Source organism: Oncorhynchus mykiss, chromosome 28 (genome assembly GCF_057628025.1).
Source record: "Oncorhynchus mykiss isolate SJ-2025 chromosome 28, ASM5762802v1, whole genome shotgun sequence".
In the NCBI taxonomy this organism is placed as follows: Eukaryota; Metazoa; Chordata; class Actinopteri; order Salmoniformes; family Salmonidae; genus Oncorhynchus; species Oncorhynchus mykiss.
This window is the reverse complement of record NC_143049.1, coordinates 43,281,266-43,304,000: the sequence shown is the minus strand read 5'-3', so window position 1 is coordinate 43,304,000 and position 22,735 is coordinate 43,281,266. Positions and strand designations below refer to the sequence as shown.

At 43.4% G+C, this 22,735-nt stretch overlaps 2 protein-coding genes and 2 non-coding genes across 4 annotated transcripts; 3 read left to right on the top strand and 1 right to left on the bottom strand.

Moving 5' to 3' along the window:
• Window positions 1-4,618: 4,618 nt before the first annotated feature.
• On the top strand, window positions 4,619-7,928 carry LOC110509161 (small ribosomal subunit protein eS8). Its single transcript, XM_021590131.3, has 6 exons — window positions 4,619-4,826; window positions 5,737-5,843; window positions 6,174-6,273; window positions 6,624-6,799; window positions 7,285-7,414; window positions 7,780-7,928. The coding sequence occupies exons 1-6, from the start codon at window positions 4,823-4,825 to the stop codon at window positions 7,887-7,889; spliced, it is 627 nt and encodes a 208-aa protein (XP_021445806.1). The 5' UTR covers window positions 4,619-4,822; the 3' UTR covers window positions 7,890-7,928.
• Window positions 6,333-6,401, top strand: LOC118944899 (small nucleolar RNA SNORD38). Its single transcript, XR_005040303.1, has one exon. It is a non-coding gene; the product is annotated as a small nucleolar RNA SNORD38 (small nucleolar RNA).
• Window positions 7,929-8,198: 270 nt separating the features above from the next.
• Window positions 8,199-8,330, top strand: LOC118944905 (small nucleolar RNA SNORA35). Its single transcript, XR_005040309.1, has one exon. It is a non-coding gene; the product is annotated as a small nucleolar RNA SNORA35 (small nucleolar RNA).
• A 10,720-nt stretch (window positions 8,331-19,050) lies between these two features.
• Window positions 19,051-22,211, bottom strand: LOC110509160 (ankyrin repeat and SOCS box protein 17). The gene is made up of 3 exons (XM_036966575.2): window positions 20,482-22,211; window positions 19,878-20,157; window positions 19,051-19,392 (listed from the first exon to the last, which is right to left on the bottom strand). The coding sequence occupies exons 1-3, from the start codon at window positions 20,871-20,873 to the stop codon at window positions 19,186-19,188; spliced, it is 879 nt and encodes a 292-aa protein (XP_036822470.2). The 5' UTR covers window positions 20,874-22,211; the 3' UTR covers window positions 19,051-19,185.
• Between the last annotated feature and the right edge of the window lie 524 nt (window positions 22,212-22,735).

The following is a 22,735-nucleotide window of genomic DNA, read 5'->3' as shown; positions in this document are numbered from 1 at the left end:
ATAAAACTGTATTTTTTTGTGAAGAATCAACAACAAGTGGGACACAATCATGAAGTGGAACGACATTTATTGGATATTTCAAACTTTTTTAACAAATCAAAAACTGAAAAATTGGGCGTGCAAAATTATTCAGCCCCTTTACTTTCAGTGCAGCAAACTCTCTCCAGAAGTTCAGTGAGGATCTCTGAATGATCCAATGTTGACCTAAATGACTAATGATGATAAATACAATCCACCTGTGTGTAATCAAGTCTCCGTATAAATGCACCTGCACTGTGATAGTCTCAGAGGTCCGTTAAAAGCGCAGAGAGCATCATGAAGAACAAGGAACACACCAGGCAGGTCCGAGATACTGTTGTGAAGAAGTTTAAAGCCGGATTTGGATACAAAAAGATTTCCCAAGCTTTAAACATCCCAAGGAGCACAATGGAAGCGATAATATTGAAATGGAAGGAGTATCAGACCACTGCAAATCTACCAAGACCTGGCCGTCCCTCTAAACTTTCAGCTCATACAAGGAGAAGACTGATCAGAGATGCAGCCAAGAGGCCCATGATCACTCTGGATGAACTGCAGAGATCTACAGCTGAGGTGGGAGACTCTGTCCATAGGACAACAATCAGTCGTATATTGCACAAATCTGACCTTTATGGAAGAATGGCAAGAAGAAAGCCATTTCTTAAAGATATCCATAAAAAGTGTCGTTTAAAGTTTGCCACAAGCCACCTGGGAGACACACCAAACATGTGGAAGAAGGTGCTCTGGTCAGATGAAACCAAAATTGAACTTTTTGGCAACAATGCAAAACGTTATGTTTGGCGTAAAAGCAACACAGCTCAACACCCTGAACATACCATCCCCACTGTCAAACATGGTGGTGGCAGCATCATGGTTTGGGCCTGCTTTTCTTCAGCAGGGACAGGGAAGATGGTTAAAATTGATGGGAAGATGGATGGAGCCAAATACTGGACCATTCTGGAAGAAAACCTGATATAGTCTGCAAAAGACCTGAGACTGGGACGGAGATTTGTCTTCCAACAAGACAATGATCCAAAACATAAAGCAAAATCTACAATGGAATGGTTCAAAAATAAACATATCCAGGTGTTAGAATGGCCAAGTCAAAGTCCAGATCTGAATCCAATCGAGAATCTGTGGAAATAACTGAAAACTGCTGTTCACAAATGCTCTCCATCCAACCTCACTGAGCTCGAGCTGTTTTGCAAGGAGGAATGGGAAAAAATGTCAGTCTCTCGATGTGCAAAACTGATAGAGACATACCCCAAGCGACTTACAGCTGTAATCGCAGCAAAAGGTGGCGCTACAAAGTATTAACTTAAGGGGGCTGAATAATTTTGCACTCCCAATTTTTCAGTTTTTGATTTGTTAAAAAAGTTTTAAATATCCAATAAATGTCGTTCCACTTCATGATTGTGTCCCACTTGTTGTTGATTCTTCACAAAAAAATACAGTTTTATATCTTTATGTTTGAAGCCTGAAATGTGGCAAAAGGTCGCAAAGTTCAAGGGGGCCGAATACTTTCGCAAGGCACTGTATATCTGACCAAATTATGAAAGACAAACATTGTACTTTAAATTCCGTAAAGTTAGTGTGGAAGAGGTGAAACAATGATTGTTGTTTATCAACAATGACAATCCACCTGGGTCTGACAACTTGAATGGAAAATGACTGAGGATAATAGCGGACGATATTGCCACTCCTATTTGCCACGCCTTCAATTTAAGCCTACTAGAGAGTGTGTTCCCTCAGCCCTGGAGGGTAGATAGTCATTCCTCTTCCCAAGAATAGTAAAGCCCCCTTTACTGGCTCAAATAGCCGACCAATCAGCCTGTTACCAACCCTTAGTAAACTTCTGGAAAAAATGGTGTTTGACCAGATACAATGCCATTTCCCAGTAAACAAATTGACAACAGACTTTCAGCACGGTTATGTGGAAGGACATTCATCAAGCACAGCACTTACACATGGGATGATGGGATCCATAATAAACCCCAGGAAGAGTAGCTGCTGCCTTGACAGGAACTAATCGGGATCCATAATAACCCCCAGGAAGAGTAGCTGCTGCCTTGGCAGGAACTAATGGGGATCCATAATAAACCCCAGGAAGAGTAGCTGCTGCCTTGACAGGAACTAATGGGGATCCATAATAAACCCCAGGAAGAGTAGCTGCTGCCTTAGAAGGAACTAATGGGGATCCATAATAAACCCCAGGAAGAGTAGCTGCTGCCTTGGTGCCACAACCAACATCTGAGTAATCTCTGCACACCATGGAGCCCCAGGGTGATCTGGAGTTATCAAAATGATCTCTGACCTCTGACCTCACCCTAGTAACGGGAGGACCTCCTAGGGATGTGTGGTCCGTCCCCTCGTTGTGGTCCGTCCCCTCGTTGTGGTCGTCCCCTCGTTGTGGTCGTCTCCTCGTTGTGGTCCGTCCCCTCGTTGTGGTCCGTACCCTCGTTGTGGTCGTCTCCTCGTTGTGGTCCGTCCTCTCGTTGTGGTCGTCTCCTCGTTGTGGTCCTTCTCCTCGTTGTGGTCCGTCCCCTCGTTGTGGTCCGTCTTCTCGTTGTGGTCCGTCCCCTCGTTGTGGTCCGTCTCCTCGTTGTGGTCGTCCCCTCGTTGTGGTCCGTCTCCTCGTTGTGGTCGTCCCCTCGTTGTGGCTGTCCCCTCGTTGTGGTCCGTTCCCTCGTTGTGGTCCGTCCCCTCGTTGTGGTTCGTCCCCTCGTTGTGGTCCGTCTCCTCGTTGTGGTCCGTCCCCTCATTGTGGTCCGTCCCCTCGCTGTGGTCGTCTCCTCATTGTGGTCCGTCCCCTCGTAGTGGTCGTCCCCTAGTTGTGGTCGTCCCCTCGTTGTGGTACGGTGTGCAGTCATCAACGAGCGAAGATGCTTGTGAACCCACAACTACATAAGTATTCAGACCCTTTACTCAGTACTTTGTTGAAGCACCTTTGGCAGTGATTACAGCCTCCAGTCTTCTTGGGTATGACGCTACAAGCTTGGCACATCTGTATTTGGGGAGTTTCTCCCATTCTTCTCTGCAGATCCTCTCAAGCTCTGTCAGGTTGGGTGGGGAGCGTTGCTGCACAGCTATTTTCAGGTCTCTCCAGAGATGTTCGATCGGGTTCAAGTCCAGGCTCTGGCTGGGCCACTCAAGGACATTCAGAGACTTGTCCCGAAGCCACTCCTGCGTTATCTTGGCTGTGTGCTTAGGGTCGTTGTCCTATTGGAAGGTGAACCTTCGTCCCAGTCTGAGGTCCTGAGTGCTCTGAGGCAGGTTTTCATCAAGGAGATATCTGTACTTTGTTCCGTTCATCTTTAGCTCAATCCTGACTAGTCTCCCAGTCCCTGGAGCTGAAAAACATCCCCACAGCATGATGCTGCCACCACCATGCTTCACCGGAGGGATGGTGCCAGGTTTCCTCCAGATGTGATGCTTGGTATTCAGGCCAAAGAGTTCAATCTTGGTTTTATCAGACCAGAGAATCTTGTTTCTCATGGTCAGAGTCTTTAGGTGCCTTTTGGCAAACACTAAGCGGGCTGTCATTTGCCTTTTATGGACGAGTGGCTTCCGTCTGGCCACACTACCATAAAGGCCTAATTGGTGGAGTGCTGCAGAGATAGATGGTTGTCCTTCTGGAATGCTCTCCTATCTCCACAGAGGAACTCAAGAGCTCTGTCAGAGTGACCATCGGGTTTTTGGTCACCTCCCTGACCACGACCCTTCTCCCTCGATTGCTCAGTTTGACAATTCCTCATGGCTTGGTATTTACTCTGACATGCACTGTCAACTGTGGGACCTTATATAGACAGGTGTGTGCCTTTCCAAATCATGTCCAATCAATTGAATTTACCACAGGTGGACTCCAATCAAGTTGTAGAAACATCTCAAGGATGATCAATGGAAACAGGATGCACCTGAGCGCAACTTCAAGTCTCATAGCAAAGGGGTCTGAATAGGTAAACAGGTATTTCTGTTTTTTGTTTTTAATTCATTTGTAAAAATGTCAGAAAACCTGTTTTATCTTTGTCATTATGGGGCATTGTGATGTCTTTATGGGGTATTGTGATGTCATTATGGGGTATTGTGATGTCATTATGGGGCATTGTGATGTCATTATGGGGCATTGTGATGTCATTATGGGGTACTGTGTGTAGATTGCTGAGGAAATTGATTTATTTCATCCATGTTAGAATAAGGATGTAACGTAACAAAATGTGGAAAAAGTCAAGGGGTCTGAATACTTTCCGAATGCACTGAATATATAGTATTTTAACCATATTAATGAAATATGAATGAAATTGGAGCCAAGTCTCATATGCGCCAAAATACAGACCAGAGATGTGACCCTCCTAGTCTATCAAAAGCTTTTTCTGCATGGAGAGATAATACAAGGTAAAAATCTGTCGTTCTGCCCCTGAACAAGGCAGTTAACCCACTGTTCCTAGGCCGTCATTGAAAATAAGAATTTGTTCATAACTGACTTGCTTAGTTAAATAAAATTCACATAGCAATTTATGGGAGATACTATTTTGTCGAAAATAATTAGAAACGTTTCCCTGCTTCCAAAATCCCATTTCAGCCACCTGTCCGTTGAATCACAGCAGTAATAATTTTGGCACATTCAAGTATATCCTGGGTGGTGCACAGTCTGGTCACACATAGATGACGGTAGTTCAATTTCCAGGTTGCTGAACTGCATTTGGAGATATCCGAAGAAGAGCTGCTCTTACAATCTCGCGATATCTGACACCGTCAAACTTCCCCATGAGCCCTTGCGTGTTCTCTTTCTACCCGGCGCCTTAGAATGGGTACGTGTTTTCATTTTCTGGTCGCTGCGAAAATCCTTGTCCATCAGATGTTTTACATCAGGACTATATCTAAGATGGTTTGGCATGTTAAATTGTATTTTAATATCAAATGGTTATGTTGTTAAATTATACGGATAACACATTTGATAGTTTTTAAAACGGGAGTTATTGTTTTACAATGTCTTGACATGTAACAAGATGGCGGCTCTCATGGGCTAGTCTACAGTTGACATGCAATTGAGCCTAATTTGCAACTATTTCTCGAATTGCACTCAGTCGCTTGTAATATTTACTGTTTCTAAGTCTAGTTTATCCCCTTAACGTTAATCTACATTTCTGGGTTGCATGGTTTGGTTGAAATTTTGCTTGCAAGTCCTCGTTAACTCTAGTTAGTGGTGTAGCAGTGGTGCGCTAGGCCTTCGGATGTCTCCCACGTTTTCGCTCACGGAGTTTATTACTTTGCATCGCGACCAACTCGGCATTGTTACGAAGTTTATATCTACTAGACTGTGCAGTGTCTACTAAGCTAGATAGTCATGTCAGCTGGCTACTCTTTTCATCATGACACTATGCTAATGGCTACTCACAGCCACGCTAGCGCAGGGGAACGTGCCATGTGTACTTGGCTGGCTGGTGGTACTGCAGTGGTTTCCTACCCAGGGACACCTAAGACCCCCTGGGGATACTTGAGAAGAACTGAGACCATAGGTCTTCTGGTAAATTGCACTCTATTCGGAGTAGTTGTGTGCTTGAGTGAAAATGATGACAATTAGGTTTCTGACATTACAGTGCGGATAACCACCTTGGAGAACTGACACTCAAAAGCACGTTGAAAGTAACTTTTGTTGTGTTAATTCGGCAGTTTGCTCCTTTCTCACCAGTGTCTTGCCTCATGTTTCTTGTGACCCAGGTATCTCTAGGGACAACTGGCATAAACGCCGCAAGACCGGCGGCAAACGAAAGCCCTACCACAAGAAGAGGAAGTATGAGCTGGGTCGCCCTCCTGCCAACACCAAGGTAAAGACCACTCCGAACCACCTCTAGTGATTCCGGGGGTGGCCTGAGTTATAGTAACCTCAACATAGACTTGATGCCTGTGATATTGCTGTGTGGGAATGGGCTCTGGTTGCTAGTTCAACGGGAGTGTGGATGATTAGACATTGACCATAGGTAGGTCTGTTTTGACCGTTTTGGATCAAAGTTTAGGACCTACCAATGATCCGGACTGTCATAGTTACACTGACACACCAATACTGAACAATGGGACATGTGTAGCCGTCGTAGCGCAATTAATTAACTTATTACGCATTTTTCTTGGTTTTCTGCTAAAAACAAATGTTTTCCTAGATTGGACCTCGCCGTATTCACACGGTGAGGACCCGCGGCGGTAACAAGAAGTACCGAGCTCTGAGGGTCGACGTGGGCAACTTCTCCTGGGGCTCTGAGTGTAAGTCTCTCGTCGCTCTTGTTCATTATGGTAATCAGTTGGAGGGTGATGGTGACGTCTTTCTGTGAAGATACCCATGTCCAGTTCTGCTACTGAATGCTTGTGACGATATTCGTGACTCTGAGAAAGACAAAAGCTAGATTTAGTGATTAAAACCAAACTGAATTGAACTCTTATTTCCCCCATACTGCAGCCTATTCGGGTTTTAATGCTACATCGAATGGTCGTTGTGTTCGTTCTCCAGGCCGCTCTTCAATGTTTCATACCTGTTCATTATTAACTTTCATACCTCCAGTAGTTTCACATCATTTTGCTACGTAGGTGGTATTGACACAGTCTTTATTCTTCAGGCTGCACTCGTAAAACCAGGATCATTGATGTGGTGTACAACGCCTCTAACAACGAGTTGGTGAGAACCAAGACCTTGGTGAAGAACTGCATCGTTCTCGTCGACAGCCTGCCTTACAGGCAGTGGTATGAGGCCCACTTCGCCACTCCTCTGGGACGCAAGAAGGGAGCCAAGTTGGTATGTACTAAAAGACTGGCGCCTATGTGTTTCCTTACATAGTGAACTACCTCTGCCAAGCTCTTATGCTGGTATGTACCAGTCAACAGATTTGTGTCCCAAATGGCTCCCCTTTTCTCATACTCTCTTTTTGCGTAAGGCAGACAAGATTTGAGTGTCCAGGTCCCTGTGAAACATTCATGTTTGTCCATAATATTGATTAGAATCTCTGGTTTTTCTATGAAGATAACTTTGTTCAGTTCTGCTACTGAGTGACTGATTGATATTCGTGGCTCTGAGAATGACCTTGGATTTATTACAATACAAGAGAACTTAGTGACACTAAATGTTTCTGTGGAATTGAATGTTCTGATATTGCGGCTAAATTACTAGTGCCGTTACCATGGGGATAGCTACACTTGGCAGCTGCTCTAGTCAATCACAGGTGTTATATTGCAGCATTGTGCCCATTTAATTGCCTAACGTCAATCGGTCTCATGTGTTAGACTCCAGAGGAGGAGGAGGTGATCAACAAGAAGAGGTCGAAGAAGATTCAGAAGAAGTTTGATGAGCGCAAGAAGAACTGCAAGATCAGCCCTCTCCTGGAGGAACAGTTCATGCAGGGGAAACTCCTCGGTGAGTCTACAACCTGTTTCTACTGGGCAGCACTGCCGGCTCGGGAGACTCTCTCTCCGGGGCTCGGGAGACTCTCTCTCCGGGGCATTTTGAGTAGGGTGGTTTTAGGATCTGTCCATATCAGATATCTTATTAAAAGGCAACTGATCCTCTATCGGCACACTTACTCAGCTTTGTGGATCCAGGCCTTAATTATAGTACTGCTCTTCAATCTGATGGGCCTTTTTCTGATGGGACTTCTGTTAATTGCTAGTTGGTAATAATTGTACCTTTCTCTCCATGTCTTGCCCCTCCTATTGCATTCTCCAACTTCACCCCCCCCCCCCCTCTTCTCCACTAACCATCTTCCGTTTCCTGTCCTGCAGCCTGCATTGCCTCCAAGCCCGGCCAGTGCGGCAGGGTGGATGGCTACGTGTTGGAGGGCAAGGAGCTGGAGTTCTACCTGAGGAAAATCAAAGCCAAGAAGGGCAAATAGATCTGCTGTTTTGATACGTCAATAAAAACACACATCCCACATCGTTTGTCAACGTGTCGTTTCTTTCTAGCTTTATGATCTTCTTGGGTGGTTGGCTACTGTAGAGTACGTTTTACATTTTTTAAATTTAACTCGACTTACTCTCTTGATTCCTGGACTTGGTGTTTTATTCAGCAGACTGAATCACGTTCAGATCTGTGCTGTTTCTAAAATGGTTGCAGTAGACAGCCTTCCTTAGTGGTTAAATCAGGGGTAACGAGTCTAATCTTCCAATAGGGTTTCGTTTGGTGTTTTTTTTTGTTGCTGCTGTCGCATTGTCTAGTGCCAGGTCTGCCATCTCCATGGCTCTCCTGTCTCATTCCAATGCCAAATCAACCTCCGCCACAGGCAGAAGGGCTGGCCACAACACTGGCCCCTCCCTTTCGATGGCAGAGAACAACACGAAAGGTTCTTCATTGACATCTGATTAAATAAAGTGAAATGTTGATCTGATTTATTTGTCTAATTTTTGGGTGAAGTTGATTGATTTAGCAGAATTGGGTAGTGAGATTTTCTAGTCGCCTCTTGCCTGAACTCCATTGTACCTTTTTTAGGGGCCTAAATTCCAAATGAAAGTTTACTGCATAGGGGTTTTCAGGACTTAGTGATTTTAGAATATTTGCATGGAGTCTTTCAGAAATTGAATCCTGTCCAGTCTTTCACTGGTCTGGTTAGAATGTAGATGCTCGGCCACCTAAAGGACTTCTCTCTGAGGTCTTACCATCCAAAAACCTGTTTCAGCAGGGCAGCCCCATTTGGGACATCTTTGAATAGTCAACTGGCTGGGACTTGTTATGGGTTAAATTGGCATCACATTCCGTTTGTGTTACCAGGTGGGATCTGGCAGATTGAACAACGGGCCATATAGGTGGATGGAGGATTTACCCTTGTCTGAGACCGCAGCAGCGTTTGGAGTATTTCCTTGCTAAAGTAGTACATTTTCTTAATTGTCTGATTACGCCCAGCTCGTAGGACACCCCAAAAAACTAAAGGATTTTAGCTTAAGTACTTCACACCACTCACTGGCTGTCCATGGGACTGATTTCTGTGTGTGTGAGCAAGTTAAACAAATGTTGACACCCTACTTGTAGATTAGTTGATTTATTACGCTAGAAATAGTGGCGGAACTGCCGTTTATGTGGAAATGTTGATTTAGTAACTCATATCGAAGTATATGTGGAGTCACGTAATGATATGGTGTGTGGTCCTCCCACTAGGACTTGGGAAACCGTGCAGTTTATTAGGCAACAGATGAAAAAAGTTATAATGAACTTCACAGGGCGGTAAAAGTGCACAGTGATCTTGATTCTCCTTTATAAATATCGAGTCTTATTCTGGTGGCCGATGTTTGACAAATTAAATCTTATCCATAGTAATGTTACAGGATCATCGGTAGAGATGGAAACACATTGAACTTTTTATTCTGTACATGAAAACTTAAGCGAATAAATCCGTAGCGGGATATTAATATTGTAATGAAACAGCAGGGTCTCGAGCCCGAAGTCCAGCGTGCTGTCGACTGAGCCGCCAAAGCATGCTTATAAACCCAGGCTCGTTACAATATAATGCCCTACATCATCACACACTGGTTTTGATCCACAACAAGTCAGTTTGGTGGAAACATGTTTTTTATATTTTCATAATGTGGATTTGAGAATATTTGCATGAAACATCGGTCACCAATTGGATGGAAACCTCCTGAGCTGCTTTCCCACACATTTAGTCTTGTTCTGGACTAGCCAGCCTGTGGAGTCAGTCATACATTATACCAGCAGTACATTTGCAGTATTTTGTAGCAAATTGCAGTGGGAATGTGTGCAATGATTGCCTGAAATAAGGGTTCCAAACCACAGCATAGTACAACCTAGGATATGTCCAGTTTAGTAGAGATGTAGTACAACACAGGGTTCACACAGCAGGTGCTGACAGTCTGAACGACAGTGTCCTTACACGGTAATATCTAATATCCTTACAGGGTAATATCTGATGTCCTTACAGGGTAATGTCCTTACAGGGTAATATCCTTACAGGGTAATATCTAATGTCCTTACAGGGTAATGTCCTTACAGGGTAATATCTAATGTCCTTACAGGGTAATATCTAATATCCTTACAGGGTAATATCTAATGTCCTTACAGGGTAATATCTAATGTCCTTACAGGGTAATATCCAATGTCCTTACAGGGTAATATCTAATGTCCTTACAGGGTAATATCCAATGTCCTTACAGGGTAATATCCAATGTCCTTACAGGGTAATATCCTTACAGGGTAATATCTAATGTCCTTACAGGGTAATATCTAATATCCTTACAGGGTAATATCTAATGTCCTTACAGGGTAATATCTAATGTCCTTACAGGGTAATATCCAATGTCCTTACAGGGTAATATCCTTACAGGGTAATATCTAATGTCCTTACAGGGTAATATCTAATATCCTTACAGGGTAATATCCTTACAGGGTAATATCTAATGTCCTTACAGGGTAATATCTAATGTCCTTACAGGGTAATATCCATACAGGGTAATGTCTAATGTCCTTACAGGGTAATATCTAATGTCCTTACAGAGTAATTTCTAATGTCCTTACAGGGTAATGTCCTTACATGGTAATATCTAATATCCTTACAGGGTAATATCCATACAGGGTAATATCTAATATCCTTACAGGGTGATATCTAATGTCCTTACAGGGTAATATCCATACAGGGTAATATCTAATGTCCTTACAGGGTAATATCTAATGTCCTTGCAGGGTAGTATCTAATGTCCTTACAGGGTAATATCCTTACAGGGTGATATCTAATGTCCTTGCAGTGTAATATCTAATGTCCTTACAGGGTAATATCTAATATCCTTACAGGGTGATATCTAATGTCCTTACAGGGTAATATCCATACAGGGTAATATCTAATGTCCTTACAGGGTAATATCTAATATCCTTACAGGGTAATATCTAATGTCCTTACAGAGTAATTTCTAATGTCCTTACAGGGTAATGTCCTTACATGGTAATATCTAATATCCTTACAGGGTAATATCTAATGTCCTTGCAGGGTAGTATCTAATGTCCTTACAGGGTAATATCCTTACAGGGTGATATCTAATGTCCTTACAGGGTAATATCCATACAGGGTAATATCTAATGTCCTTACAGGGTAATATCTAATGTCCTTGCAGGGTAGTATCTAATGTCCTTACAGGGTAATATCCTTACAGGGTGATATCTAATGTCCTTGCAGGGTAATATCTAATGTCCTTACAGGGTAATATCTAATATCCTTACAGGGTGATATCTAATGTCCTTACAGGGTAATATCCATACAGGGTAATATCTAATGTCCTTACAGGGTAATATCTCATATCCTTACAGGGTAATATCTAATGTCCTTACAGGGTAATATCTAATGTCCTTACAGGGTAATATCTAATGTCCTTACAGGGTAATATCCTTACATGGTAATGTCCTTACAGGGTAATATCTAATGTCCTTACAGGGTCATATCTAATGTCCTTACAGGGTAATATCCTTACAGGGTAATGTCCTTACAGAGTAATATCCTTACAGTGCTCAGCTGGGGGAAGTCAAAAAAATTATGATTACCTCCCAAATGGCACCCTATTCCCTATATAATGCACTACTTTAGACCAGAGCCCTGTGGGCCCAGGTCAAAACTAGGGTGATATATAGGCAATAGAGTGATATATAGGTAATAGAGAGATATGTATGGAATCAAATCAAAGTTTATTTGTCACGTGCTCCGAATACAACAGGCGGGACACAATGCAAATAGTCCAGGTAGCCATTTGATTGGCTGTTCAGGAGTCTTACTGGGGGGGTCAAAACTGTTGAGAAGCCTTTTTGTCCGAGACTTGGCACTCCAGTACCTCTTGCCATGCGGTAGTAGAGCGAACAGTCTATGACTGTGGTGGCTGGGGTCTTTGGCAATTTTTAGGGCCTTCCTCTGACACCGCCTGGTGTAGAGGTACTGGATGGCAGGCAGCTTAGCCCCAGTGATGTACTGGGCCGTACGCACTACCCTCTGTAGTGCCTTGGGGTCGGAGGCCGAGCAATTGCTGTACCAGGCAGTGATGCTCTCGATGTTGCAGCTGTAGAACCTTTTGAGGATCTCAGGACCCATGCCAAATCTTTTTAGTTTCCTGAGGGGGAATAGGCTTTGTCGTGCCCTCTTCATGACTGTCTTGGTGTGTTTGGACCATTCTAGTTTGTTGTTGATGTGGACACCAAGGAATTTGAAGCTCTCAACCTGCTCCACTACAGCCCCGTCGATGAGAATGGGGGCGTACTCGGTCCTCCCTTTCCTGTAGCCCACAATCATCTCCTCAGTCTTGGTTACGTTGAGGGATAGGTTGTTATTCTGGCACCACCCGGCCAGGTCTCTGACCTCCCTATAGGCTGTCTCGTCGTTGTCGGTGATCAGGTCTACCACTGTTGTGTCACTTTTCTTAAACTGAAGCACATGGAACGAAACAGGGATAAACGTACCTGAATTTTTCCAATAGAAACTCTTGTTTGCAGCTGTTGGACTAATGATTACACCCTAGATCAGCTAGATGCAGGTAAGACTGGACTAATGATTACACCCTAGATCAGCTAGATGCAGGCCAGAGGTGATACTGTTGGACTAATGATTACACCCTAGATCAGCTAGATGCAGGCCAGAGGTGATACTGTTGGACTAATGATTACACCCTAGATCAGCTAGATGCAGGCCAGAGGTGATACTGTTGAACTAATGATTACACCCTAGATCAGCTAGATACAGGTAAGACTGGACTAATGATTACACCCTAGATCAGCTAGATGCAGGTAAGACTGGACTAATGATTACACCCTAGATCAGCTAGATGCAGGTAAGACTGGACTAATGATTACACCCTAGATCAGCTAGATGCAGGTAAGACTGTACTAATGATTACACCCTAGATCAGCTAGATGCAGGTAAGAGGTGATACTGTTGGACTAATGATTACACCCTAGATCAGCTAGATGCAGGTAAGAGGTGATACTGTTGGACTAATGATTACACCCTAGATCCGCTAGATGCAGGTAAGAGGTGATACTGTTGGACTAATGATTACACCCTAGATCCGCTAGATGCAGGTAAGAGGTGATACTGTGGGACTAATGATTACACCCTAGATCAGCTAGATGCAGGTAAGACTGGACTAATGATTACACCCTAGATCAGCTAGATGCAGGTAAGAGGTGATACTGTTGGACTAATGCTTACACCCTAGATCAGCTAGATACAGGTAAGAGTGGACTAATGATTACACCCTAGATCAGCTAGATACAGGTAAGAGGTGATACTGTTGGACTAATGATCACACCCTAGATCAGCTAGATAGAGGTAAGACTGGACTAATGATTACACCCTAGATCAGCTAGATGCAGGTAAGAGGTGATACTGTTGGACTAATGATCACACCCTAGATCAGCTAGATACAGGTAAGACTGGACTAATGATTACACCCTAGATCAGCTAGATACAGGTAAGAGGTGACACTGTTGGACTAATGATTACACCCTAGATCAGCTAGATACAGGTAAGAGGTGATACTGTGGGACTAATGATTACACCCTAGATCATCTAGATGCAGGTAAGAGGTGGTACTGTGGGACTAATGACTACACCCTAAATCAGCTAGATGCAGGTAAGAGGTGATACTGTGGGCCTAATGATTACACCCTAGATCAGCTAGACACAGGTAAGAGTGGACTAATGATTACACCCTAGATCAGCTTGATGCAGGTAAGACTGGACTAATGATTACACCCTAGATCAGCTAGATGCAGGTAAGACTGGACTAATGATTACACCCTAGATCAGCTAGATGCAGGTAAGAGGTGATACTGTGGGACTAATGATTACACCCTAGATCAGCTAGATGCAGGTAAGAGGTGATACTGTGGGACTAATGATTACACCCTAGATCCGCTAGATGCAGGTAAGAGGTGATTCTGTGGGACTAATGACTACACCCTAGATCAGCTAGATACAGGTAAGAGTGTGCAAGGAGGTATTGAATGTCACTGTCTGTCACCTCAAATTTGTCTCTTGACCTGTGTGCACCTACGTTGTAAACTTTCATTCATAGGCCAGGTTGTATCAACCTCATGAAGAGTACAGGGAACAGTAGAGTATCATGTAGTAACCTAAACCTATTGATGTTACATTGACCTGGGTGGATATGAATGACAGTAACCTAAATCTATTGATGTTACATTGACCTGGGTGGATATGAATGACAGTAACCTAAATCTATTGATGTTACATTGAACTGGGTGAATGACAGTAACCTAAACCTATTGATGTTACATTGAACTGGGTGGATATGAATGACAGTAACCTAAACCTATTGATGTTACATTGAACTGGGTGAATGACAGTAACCTAAATCTATTGATGTTACATTGAACTGGGTGAATGACAGTAACCTAAACCTATTGATGTTACATTGAACTGGGTGGATATGAATGACAGTAACCTAAACCTATTGATGTTACATTGAACTGGGTGAATGACAGTAACCTAAATCTATTGATGTTACATTGAACTGGGTGAATGACAGTAACCTAAACCTATTGATGTTACATTGAACTGGGTGGATATGAATGACAGTAACCTAAACCTATTGATGTTACATTGAACTGGGTGGATATGAATGACAGTAACCTAAACCTATCACTGTTACATTGATCTGGGTGAATATGAATGACAGTAACCTAAACCTATTGATGTTACATTGAGCTGGGTGAATATGAATGACAGTAACCTAAACCCATCACTCTTACATTGAACTGGGTGGATATGAATGACAGTAACCTAAACCTATTGATGTTACATTGACCTGGGTGGATATGAATGACAGTAACCTAAACCTATTGATGTTACATTGAGCTGGGTGAATATGAATGACAGTAACCTAAACCCATCACTCTTACATTGAACTGGGTGGATATTAATGACAGTAACCTAAACCTATTGATGTTACATTGACCTGGGTGGATATGAATGACAGTCATCCAATATGCTGTAATATAAATAAGGCTATTGGTGTGGATACAGTACACAGAATAATGCTTTAGGTCCATAACACCCTTTTTGCTGCTCTGTGGTTTAAGATGTCAACAGTTGGTGTGTTAAATGTATTTGTGTGAAGATTGTAACTTGTGAAAATCTAACTTATAAAATTCGTGTTGACAACAAAGGGAAAGGAAAAAAGTTCCTCCAGCTGTACCTCCAGCTTGTCTACCTCACGATGTACGATGTTCAAACTGATTTACCTCCAGCTCGTCTACCTCACGATGTTCAAACTGATATACCTCCAGCTCGTCCACCTCACGATGTTCAAACTGATATACCTCCAGCTCGTCCACCTCACGATGTTCAAACTGATTTACCTCCAGCTCGTCCACCTCACGATGTTCAAACTGATATTACCTCCAGCTCGTCTACCTCACGATGTTCAAACTGATATACCTCCAGCTCGTCCACCTCACGATGTTCAAACTGATATTACCTCCAGCTCGTCTACCTCACGATGTTCAAACTGATATTACCTCCAGCTCGTCTACCTCACGATGTTCAAACTGATATTACCTCCAGCTCGTCCACCTCAACTTTAGCAGCTTTGTTGACATGGTAATAACCTACTGAATTACTTTGTATTGTAATTACTTGCCTCTATTCATTACTTTTTGATTTGGGTTCATGTCCATTCTCCATAAACTCTTGTGCTAACTATAGTACACAACTCTGATACAGCACACTGAGAGGACAAAGTATATGGGAGTCCCGTGTGGCTGGTGGTAAAGCATGGCACTTGCAACGCAAGGGTTGTCTGTTCGATTCCCGGGGGGGGACAAGTGTGAAAATGTATGTACTCACAACTGTAAGTAGCTATGGATAAGAGCGTTTGCTAAATGACATGAAACTATGAAGTATATAAGTATGTATTGAAGAAATAAGACATATTGTAATTTGGAAAATTAGTGTTTGGTAAAATAAGGGTGTAACGTAACAAAGTGTGGAAAAAGTCAAAGGGTCTGAATACTTTCCGAGTGCCCTGTGTGTGAGTGTGTATATATACAGTCCCAGTCAAGTTTGGACACCTATTCATTCCAGGGTTTGTCTTTATTAAAAAAAAAAAATAATAATTCTAGAATAATAGTGAAGACATCAAAACTATGAAATAACCAATATGGAGTCATGTAGTAACCAAAAAAAGTGTTAAACAAAGCTAAATATATTTTAATTAGATTCTTCAAAGTAGCCAACCTTTGCCTTGACAGCTTTGCACACTTGGCATTCTCTCAACCAGCTTCATGAGGTAGTCACCTGGAATGCATTTCAATTAACAGGTGTGCCTTGGTAAAGGTTAATTTGTGGAATTTCTTTCTGTAATTCGTTTGTGCCAATCAGTTGTGTTGTGACATGGTAGGGCTGGTATACAGAAGATAGCCCTATCTGGTAAAAGACCAACTCCATGTTAGGGAAAGAACAGCTCAAATAAGCAAAGAGAAACGACAGTCCATCATTACTTTATGACATGAAGGTCAGTCAATCTGGAAAATTTCAAGAACTTTGAAAGTTTATTCAAGTGCGGTCGTAAAAACCATGAAGCACTATGAGAACCACCACAGGAAGGAAGACCCAGAGTTACCTCTGCTGCAGAGGATATGTTCATTAGAGTTACCAGCCTCAGAAGTTGCAGCCCAAATAAATTCTTCACAGAGTTCAAGTAACAGACACATCTCAACATCAACTGTTCAGAGGAGACTGAATCAGGCCTTCATGGTTGAATTGCTGCAAAGAAACCATTATATACAGTTGAAGTAGGAAGTTTACATACACCTCAACCAAATACATTGAAACTCAGTTTTTTTTTTTTACAATTCCTGACATTTAATCCTAGTAAAAATTCCCTGTCTTAGGTCAGTTAGGATCACCACTTTATTTTAAGAATGTGAAATGTCTGAATAATGGTAGAGAGAATGATTTATTTCAGATTTATTTATTTCATCACATTCCCAGTGGTCAGAAGTTTACAGACACTCAATTAGTATTTGGTAGCATTGCCTTTACATTTTTTAACTTGGGTCAAACGCTTCCCACAATAAATTGGGTGAATTTTGGTGGTGTTCTTTGGCCTGCAAGCCTCCTCCTTTTTCCTCCCAAACATAACGGTGGTCATTATGGAAAAACAGTTCTATTTTTGTTTCATCAGACCAGAGGACATTTCTCCAAAAAGTAGAGTGACGTGCCTCCATGGCTGGTTGGTAGGGTCTAGAACCAGAACATCCCACCAACTCCATCCTCCAAGGAAGGAGGGAGACCCCCTCGGGGAGGGATCACTGCAGAGCACAGGCCAGTCGGCTGTGGAGAGATGACCACTCCCAGCTACTGAAGAGGAAGAGACAGTAGGTGACATTCCCACCAGGTCAGAGAGGAGTCCAGTTACTGGAGTAGAAGAGGAAGAGACAGTAGGTGGGCGTGGATTCCCTAGTAGGTTGCGTAAGTTAGCTAAGAGTAGCCACTTCGCCCCTGTAGTCCTCTTCAAGCAAACAGTTGCTACATTGAAAGTCTGGAAGGTCCACATTGTCCCAGAACTCAGGATTCTTGTCTTTATATCTTGATGTAGTCAACAGAACAGGAGAAACATGGTTTTGTGTGTGTGTGTGTGTGTGTGTGTGTGTGTGTGTGTGTGTGTGTGTGTGTGTGTGTGTGTGTGTGTGTGTGTGTGTGTGTGTGTGTGTGTGTGTGTGTGTGTGTGTGTGTGTGTGTGTGTGTGTGTGTGTGTGTGTGGGGGGTCCCTGGGCAGCGTCAAACAAACATTATGGTTGTCAGGCTACACAGAAACCCCCCAGGCTCTCATTAGAGAAGGCCTGAGAGAAGGGGGCACACACACACACACACACAAATGCACACACTGCTGTCAGTCTTGTTTGTTTGTAGAGAAACAGCCACCTCTCCTCTCCTCATCATATTCTCACAGCAAAGATGGAACATATCAACTATATGAATTACATTTTATTTGTGTGTGAAATCGCCAATTGACAACCCGTCCCCCTTATGGGATTAAACAAACATTACATTAATTCACTATGGTAATTATATGACAATTCTTCTTCCGGGGGTCTCCGCATCGCATAAAGAGTGAAGAAAAATATGTGAGGTAGAAATCAATACATAATAGTCAATACGGTTATCCAAACAATAACTATATCCTTAGAGCAGTAACATACATACATACATCATACATACATACATACACACATACATACATACATACATACACACATACATACATACATACATACATACATACATACATACATACATACATACACACACAACTGTAAAGCACTTTGTGACTGATGTTAAAAGGGACTGATAAAACACACTTTGATTTGATTTGATCTACTTTGATTTGATTTGATCTGCAATGTATCAAATACTTGTTCTCCCCACTGGCCTGTTTGGCCCTGTCCGGGGGTGTCCTCGGATGGGGCCACAGTGTCTCCTGACCCCTCCTGTCTCAGCCTCCAGTATTTATGCTGCAGTAGTTTATGTGTCGGGGGGCTAGGGTCAGTTTGTTATATCTGGAGTACTTCTCCTGTCCTATTCGGTGTCCTGTGTGAATTTAAGTACGCTCTCTCTAATTCTCTCTTTCTTTCTCTCTCTCGGAGGACCTGAGCCCTAGGACCATGCCTCAGGACTACCTGATATGATGACTTCTTGCTGTCCCCAGTCCACCTGGCCGTGCTGCTGCTCCAGTTTCAACTGTTCTGCCTTATTATTATTGGACCCTGCTGGTCATCTATGAACATTTGAACATCTTGGCCATGTTCTGTTATAATCTCCACCCGGCACAGCCAGAAGAGGACGGGTCACCCCACATAGCCTGGTTCCTCTCTAGGTTTCTTCCAAAAACTTTCTAGGGAGTTTTTCCTAGCCACCGTGCTTCTACACCTGCATTGCTTGCTGTTTGGGGGTTTTAGGCCGGGTTTCTGTACAGCACTTTGAGATATCAGCTGATGTACGAAGGGCTATATAAATACATTTGATTTGATTTGATTTTGATCTGCTTTGATTTGATTTGATCTCCACTTTATTAACAGACAGAGAAACTCCATCCTCCTGGTTGTTTTAATAGCGGAGCCAGGAGTTTTTCCCAGACCACATGACCTCACCAAGACCAGGTAAAACTCGATGCCCCATAGCCAGGTCAGCTCTCCAGGTTGAGGTAGCCTTGGAGGAGTGTAGGGAGTGGTAGCGACTTGATGCCGTCCGGTAAGCGGCCCCTGGCCAGCAGAGAGGTCCGAACCACCATACGACAGAGGTGGGTCAGTTCACAGGGGTCCTTGTAGCGACTTGGGGGGATGTGGTCTCGCCAGTCTTCAATCAGGGGCTTACGACCGTACACAATCTGCATCTGTAACGAGGGACATCAATAACCAGCTTGAGTGTGTGATTGTGTCGTTCTCCTATTAGCTTTAAACGGTCTGCTTTACCCTCAGCATTCTACACAAGAACATGTGTTGCTTGTTTTGTTCTACTGTAGTCCACTGATCTCTATATCTGTGATGGAAATTAAATCATGTGTGTGTGTGTGTGTGTGTGTGTGTGTGTGTGTGTGTGTGTGTGTGTGTGTGCGCGTGTGTGTGCGTGTGTGTGTGTGTGTTTAAACTGACCTCTATATCAGACATGGATACATGGCTGAGCACCCTGAAGCAGAGAGCCATACAGTCCCTGAGTTCCCTGTGTGTGTGTGTGTGTGTGTGTGTGTGTGTGTGTGTGTGTGTGTGTGTGTGTAAACTGACCTCTATATCAGACATGGATACATGGCTGAGCACCCTGAAGCAGAGAGCCATACAGTCCCTGAGTTCCCTGTGTGTGTGTGTGTGTGTGTAAACTGACCTCTATATCAGACATGGATACATGGCTGAGCACCCTGAAGCAGAGAGCCATACAGTCCCTGAGTTCCCTGGTGACGGTGGCGTGACAGCGTTCATCCAGCGCCTCCAGTCTCGGGGGGTTAAACAGGACAGAGATGATGATGTAGGTGGGTCTCCTCTCCTTCTCCAGCATCCCATACTGCAGCAACACCTTCAGCACTTCACACTGCCTGTTCTGGGCCACGAACATCAGTGGGGTCACCCCGCCCATGGGGCTGGGGCTGTAGATGGGTGTGAAACACCTGGGAAGAAAAGGGAATTGTGTTTGTGTCCCTACTGATGATGTAGGCTTTTATTCCGGTCCAACACTAATAAATTACACCAGAGTTGAAGACTGCAGCTGTAGGACCATTTTTACCACGTTCTCTTATAGCCCGACTATCACCAGTGTGATTACTAGTGTTTTCATGTATTGGAGCATACTGTACTATTACAGTCTCTGCCAAGAGGTCTGGCTGGATCTGGATGGCTCAGGTGGTTGTGAAATGAAATTAGGCCTACATTTAGAGTTGACAGTTTTATCAGAGTTTTATGGTAAAAAAATAAATAAAATAAAAAAAATGTACCTCCATGCTATGGCCAGGTTGTTAGTCTGGTCCTGCAGAAACACCGACGTCCTCTCCATCAACTTCCGGACTATGTCGGCGCTGCGCCTGCGCGCAAACACCCAGTGCAGGATGGTATTGGTGCACACGTTAATGAACTCCATGTAGAACTGCATGTCCAGGCGCGCATGAGCCGTCCGCGCAAAATCAATAAAGTCCATTATAAAAGCATCGAATTCTTCCGAGGTCGCGTTCCGTAGGATGGTACCCAGACTTCTGTAGATCCGTGGCTCGTAGGTCTCGTGACCCCACTGCCCTGGAAACCGGTAGAGGGGTTTCCGGATGACACGCGCGACGAGGTTGAGAAAAACGTTATCCTCGCCTTCGGTGTGGTCTTCGTCACTATCCGACATTGTTGTGGTCGGACACTCGCCTTCCCTCTCAAGTACAAACGTTGCTGTTCAACATTTTTAGAATTGATACATTCCTGAGCATTGTTACGTACGTGAACGCGGGTCATTACGCAGAACGCTCCATTGTTCGCACTTGGCCACTCAGTGCTTGTTTCCTTGAATAATTTGACTTTATAGTCTGTTCTAAAATATTAAATGCACCTATCTTGTTGAATAATATCCTGCAATAGTGAAGCTAAAAACACTGGCGTTCATGTCTTAACCTAAATGGTTATGGACACCTTCTAGCCCATGCGTAAAATCTATCCAAGAAGAACCTCCCGTGTTCTTCTTCTGCTAACTATCCATTAATAAATCATTATTAAATTCTGCTAATTAATAAATTCTGCTGACTATCCATTAATCTTCTCCTGCTAGAGTCCATTAATAAAAGCAGACACTTTTTCTGGTAATACTTTTTGTTTTTCAATATACCTCAGTGTCCTTTGTCTTTTGTACTCCAGGACCAACTCTCTCAGGCCTTCCTTTGTGGCAGTCTTGGACATGGCTGTTGTGACGCGGGTGCGGGTGTTGTCCTTGGTACCAAAGGCTGAGCCGCGCGACTCCGAGAACTGAGATAGCGGCCCATTTCCGTTGATCCCAGTCCTATGGTCGTTGATTACTGTAATGACTGATTTGGAACGGATTTTGTCACAATGCAACAAAGGGGAGATAGATACATCGATTACTCCACTTTCTGAAGGGAAACCACATATCACTCCTGCGCTGAATGCCGTAGCACGAAAAGGCCCCCCCAAAGAAGATGCGATTTTCTGCTCACCATTTGCATTTCCTTTGGTGTGGTCCAGACGAATCTTCGGTAGTGAGGTGGTACACTTACCATTCAAGTTCAGAATAGAAATCATTTCTTCTTGGTTACCTTTGCGGAAATCTCTCAAACTATTTCCGAGGCTCAGATTTGGAAAGGCTTCTTTTGGTTTCTCCTTGAGAGTTTCCGTTTGGTGACAATACCCACTAATCATTTTTATATCCCTTAACGTCATCTCAACAGTTCGTATCCCATTCTTGATATGAAACATGGAGCGGTAGTGATCTTGCTTCAGCAACTCCTGTTCAACGGCGTGTCGTTTAAATTCATAGACGTTTTGGGCGTGAAGCTTCATCAGAATGTCTATTCTAGAGTCGCTGTCCTTGGTCCTTGATTTCATATTCTCAGATTTTCACCGCTCAGACTACAGACTTTTCCGATAGGAAGGTTTCAGAACGTTCCCTGCCGCTGGGCACAACGGCGTCTCTGTTTGCCAACTGCTTCAATAGCTCAAACAAACACACGGTCCCATGGGACGGTTTTGGCTGATGTTAAGCAGCCGTTGACAGAGCATAACATCAGCCAAACCCTTCCCATGGGACCTTCGTGTGTTTGGCTGATTAAAATGCATCTAGAAAAGGCTGACTTTATGCATAAAAGTACTTATCAGAAGCTTACTTTAAAAAGTGTTATCTACTTATAATCCCTTTTATAAGTCACATTAGTCAAGTGTCATTCAATAAAAATAACACTCACTATTTGTTGTCAATAAATGTTCCCACTGACATATTCCAGTCGGCCTATCTGTGTTATTTCTGTAAAGGTAACGTTTCCATGATCATGTGTTGTGGATACAGTTGAGTTGTGTGGTGAGCTGATGAACTTAATGTCACGCAATAGAATAGATGAATACCTGCAGTGTTCTGTGAATCTGCTAGGGGGCAGCAAAACACATATCGGACTGGAATGACACTGACAGATCTGGTTGTGCTTTTGATGAGACTGCCTGGTCTGGTCTCAGATCTGATTGTGTTTTTGACGAGACTGCCTAGCC

Excerpts from the sequence above, each read along its gene's own strand:
- LOC110509160 (XM_036966575.2), bottom strand. The coding sequence starts at position 20,873 with ATGTCGGATAGTGACGAAGACCACACCGAAGGCGAGGATAACGTTTTT. Across the intron at positions 20,158-20,481 it reads AACCTGGCCATAGCATGGAG|GTGTTTCACACCCATCTACA; the intron begins GTACATTTTTTT and ends TTTTCTTCCCAG. Across the intron at positions 19,393-19,877 it reads TATCCATGTCTGATATAGAG|ATGCAGATTGTGTACGGTCG; the intron begins GTCAGTTTACAC and ends CCCTCGTTACAG.
- LOC110509161 (XM_021590131.3), top strand. Across the intron at positions 6,274-6,623 it reads CTTCTCCTGGGGCTCTGAGT|GCTGCACTCGTAAAACCAGG; the intron begins GTAAGTCTCTCG and ends TTTATTCTTCAG. Across the intron at positions 6,800-7,284 it reads GCAAGAAGGGAGCCAAGTTG|ACTCCAGAGGAGGAGGAGGT; the intron begins GTATGTACTAAA and ends CTCATGTGTTAG.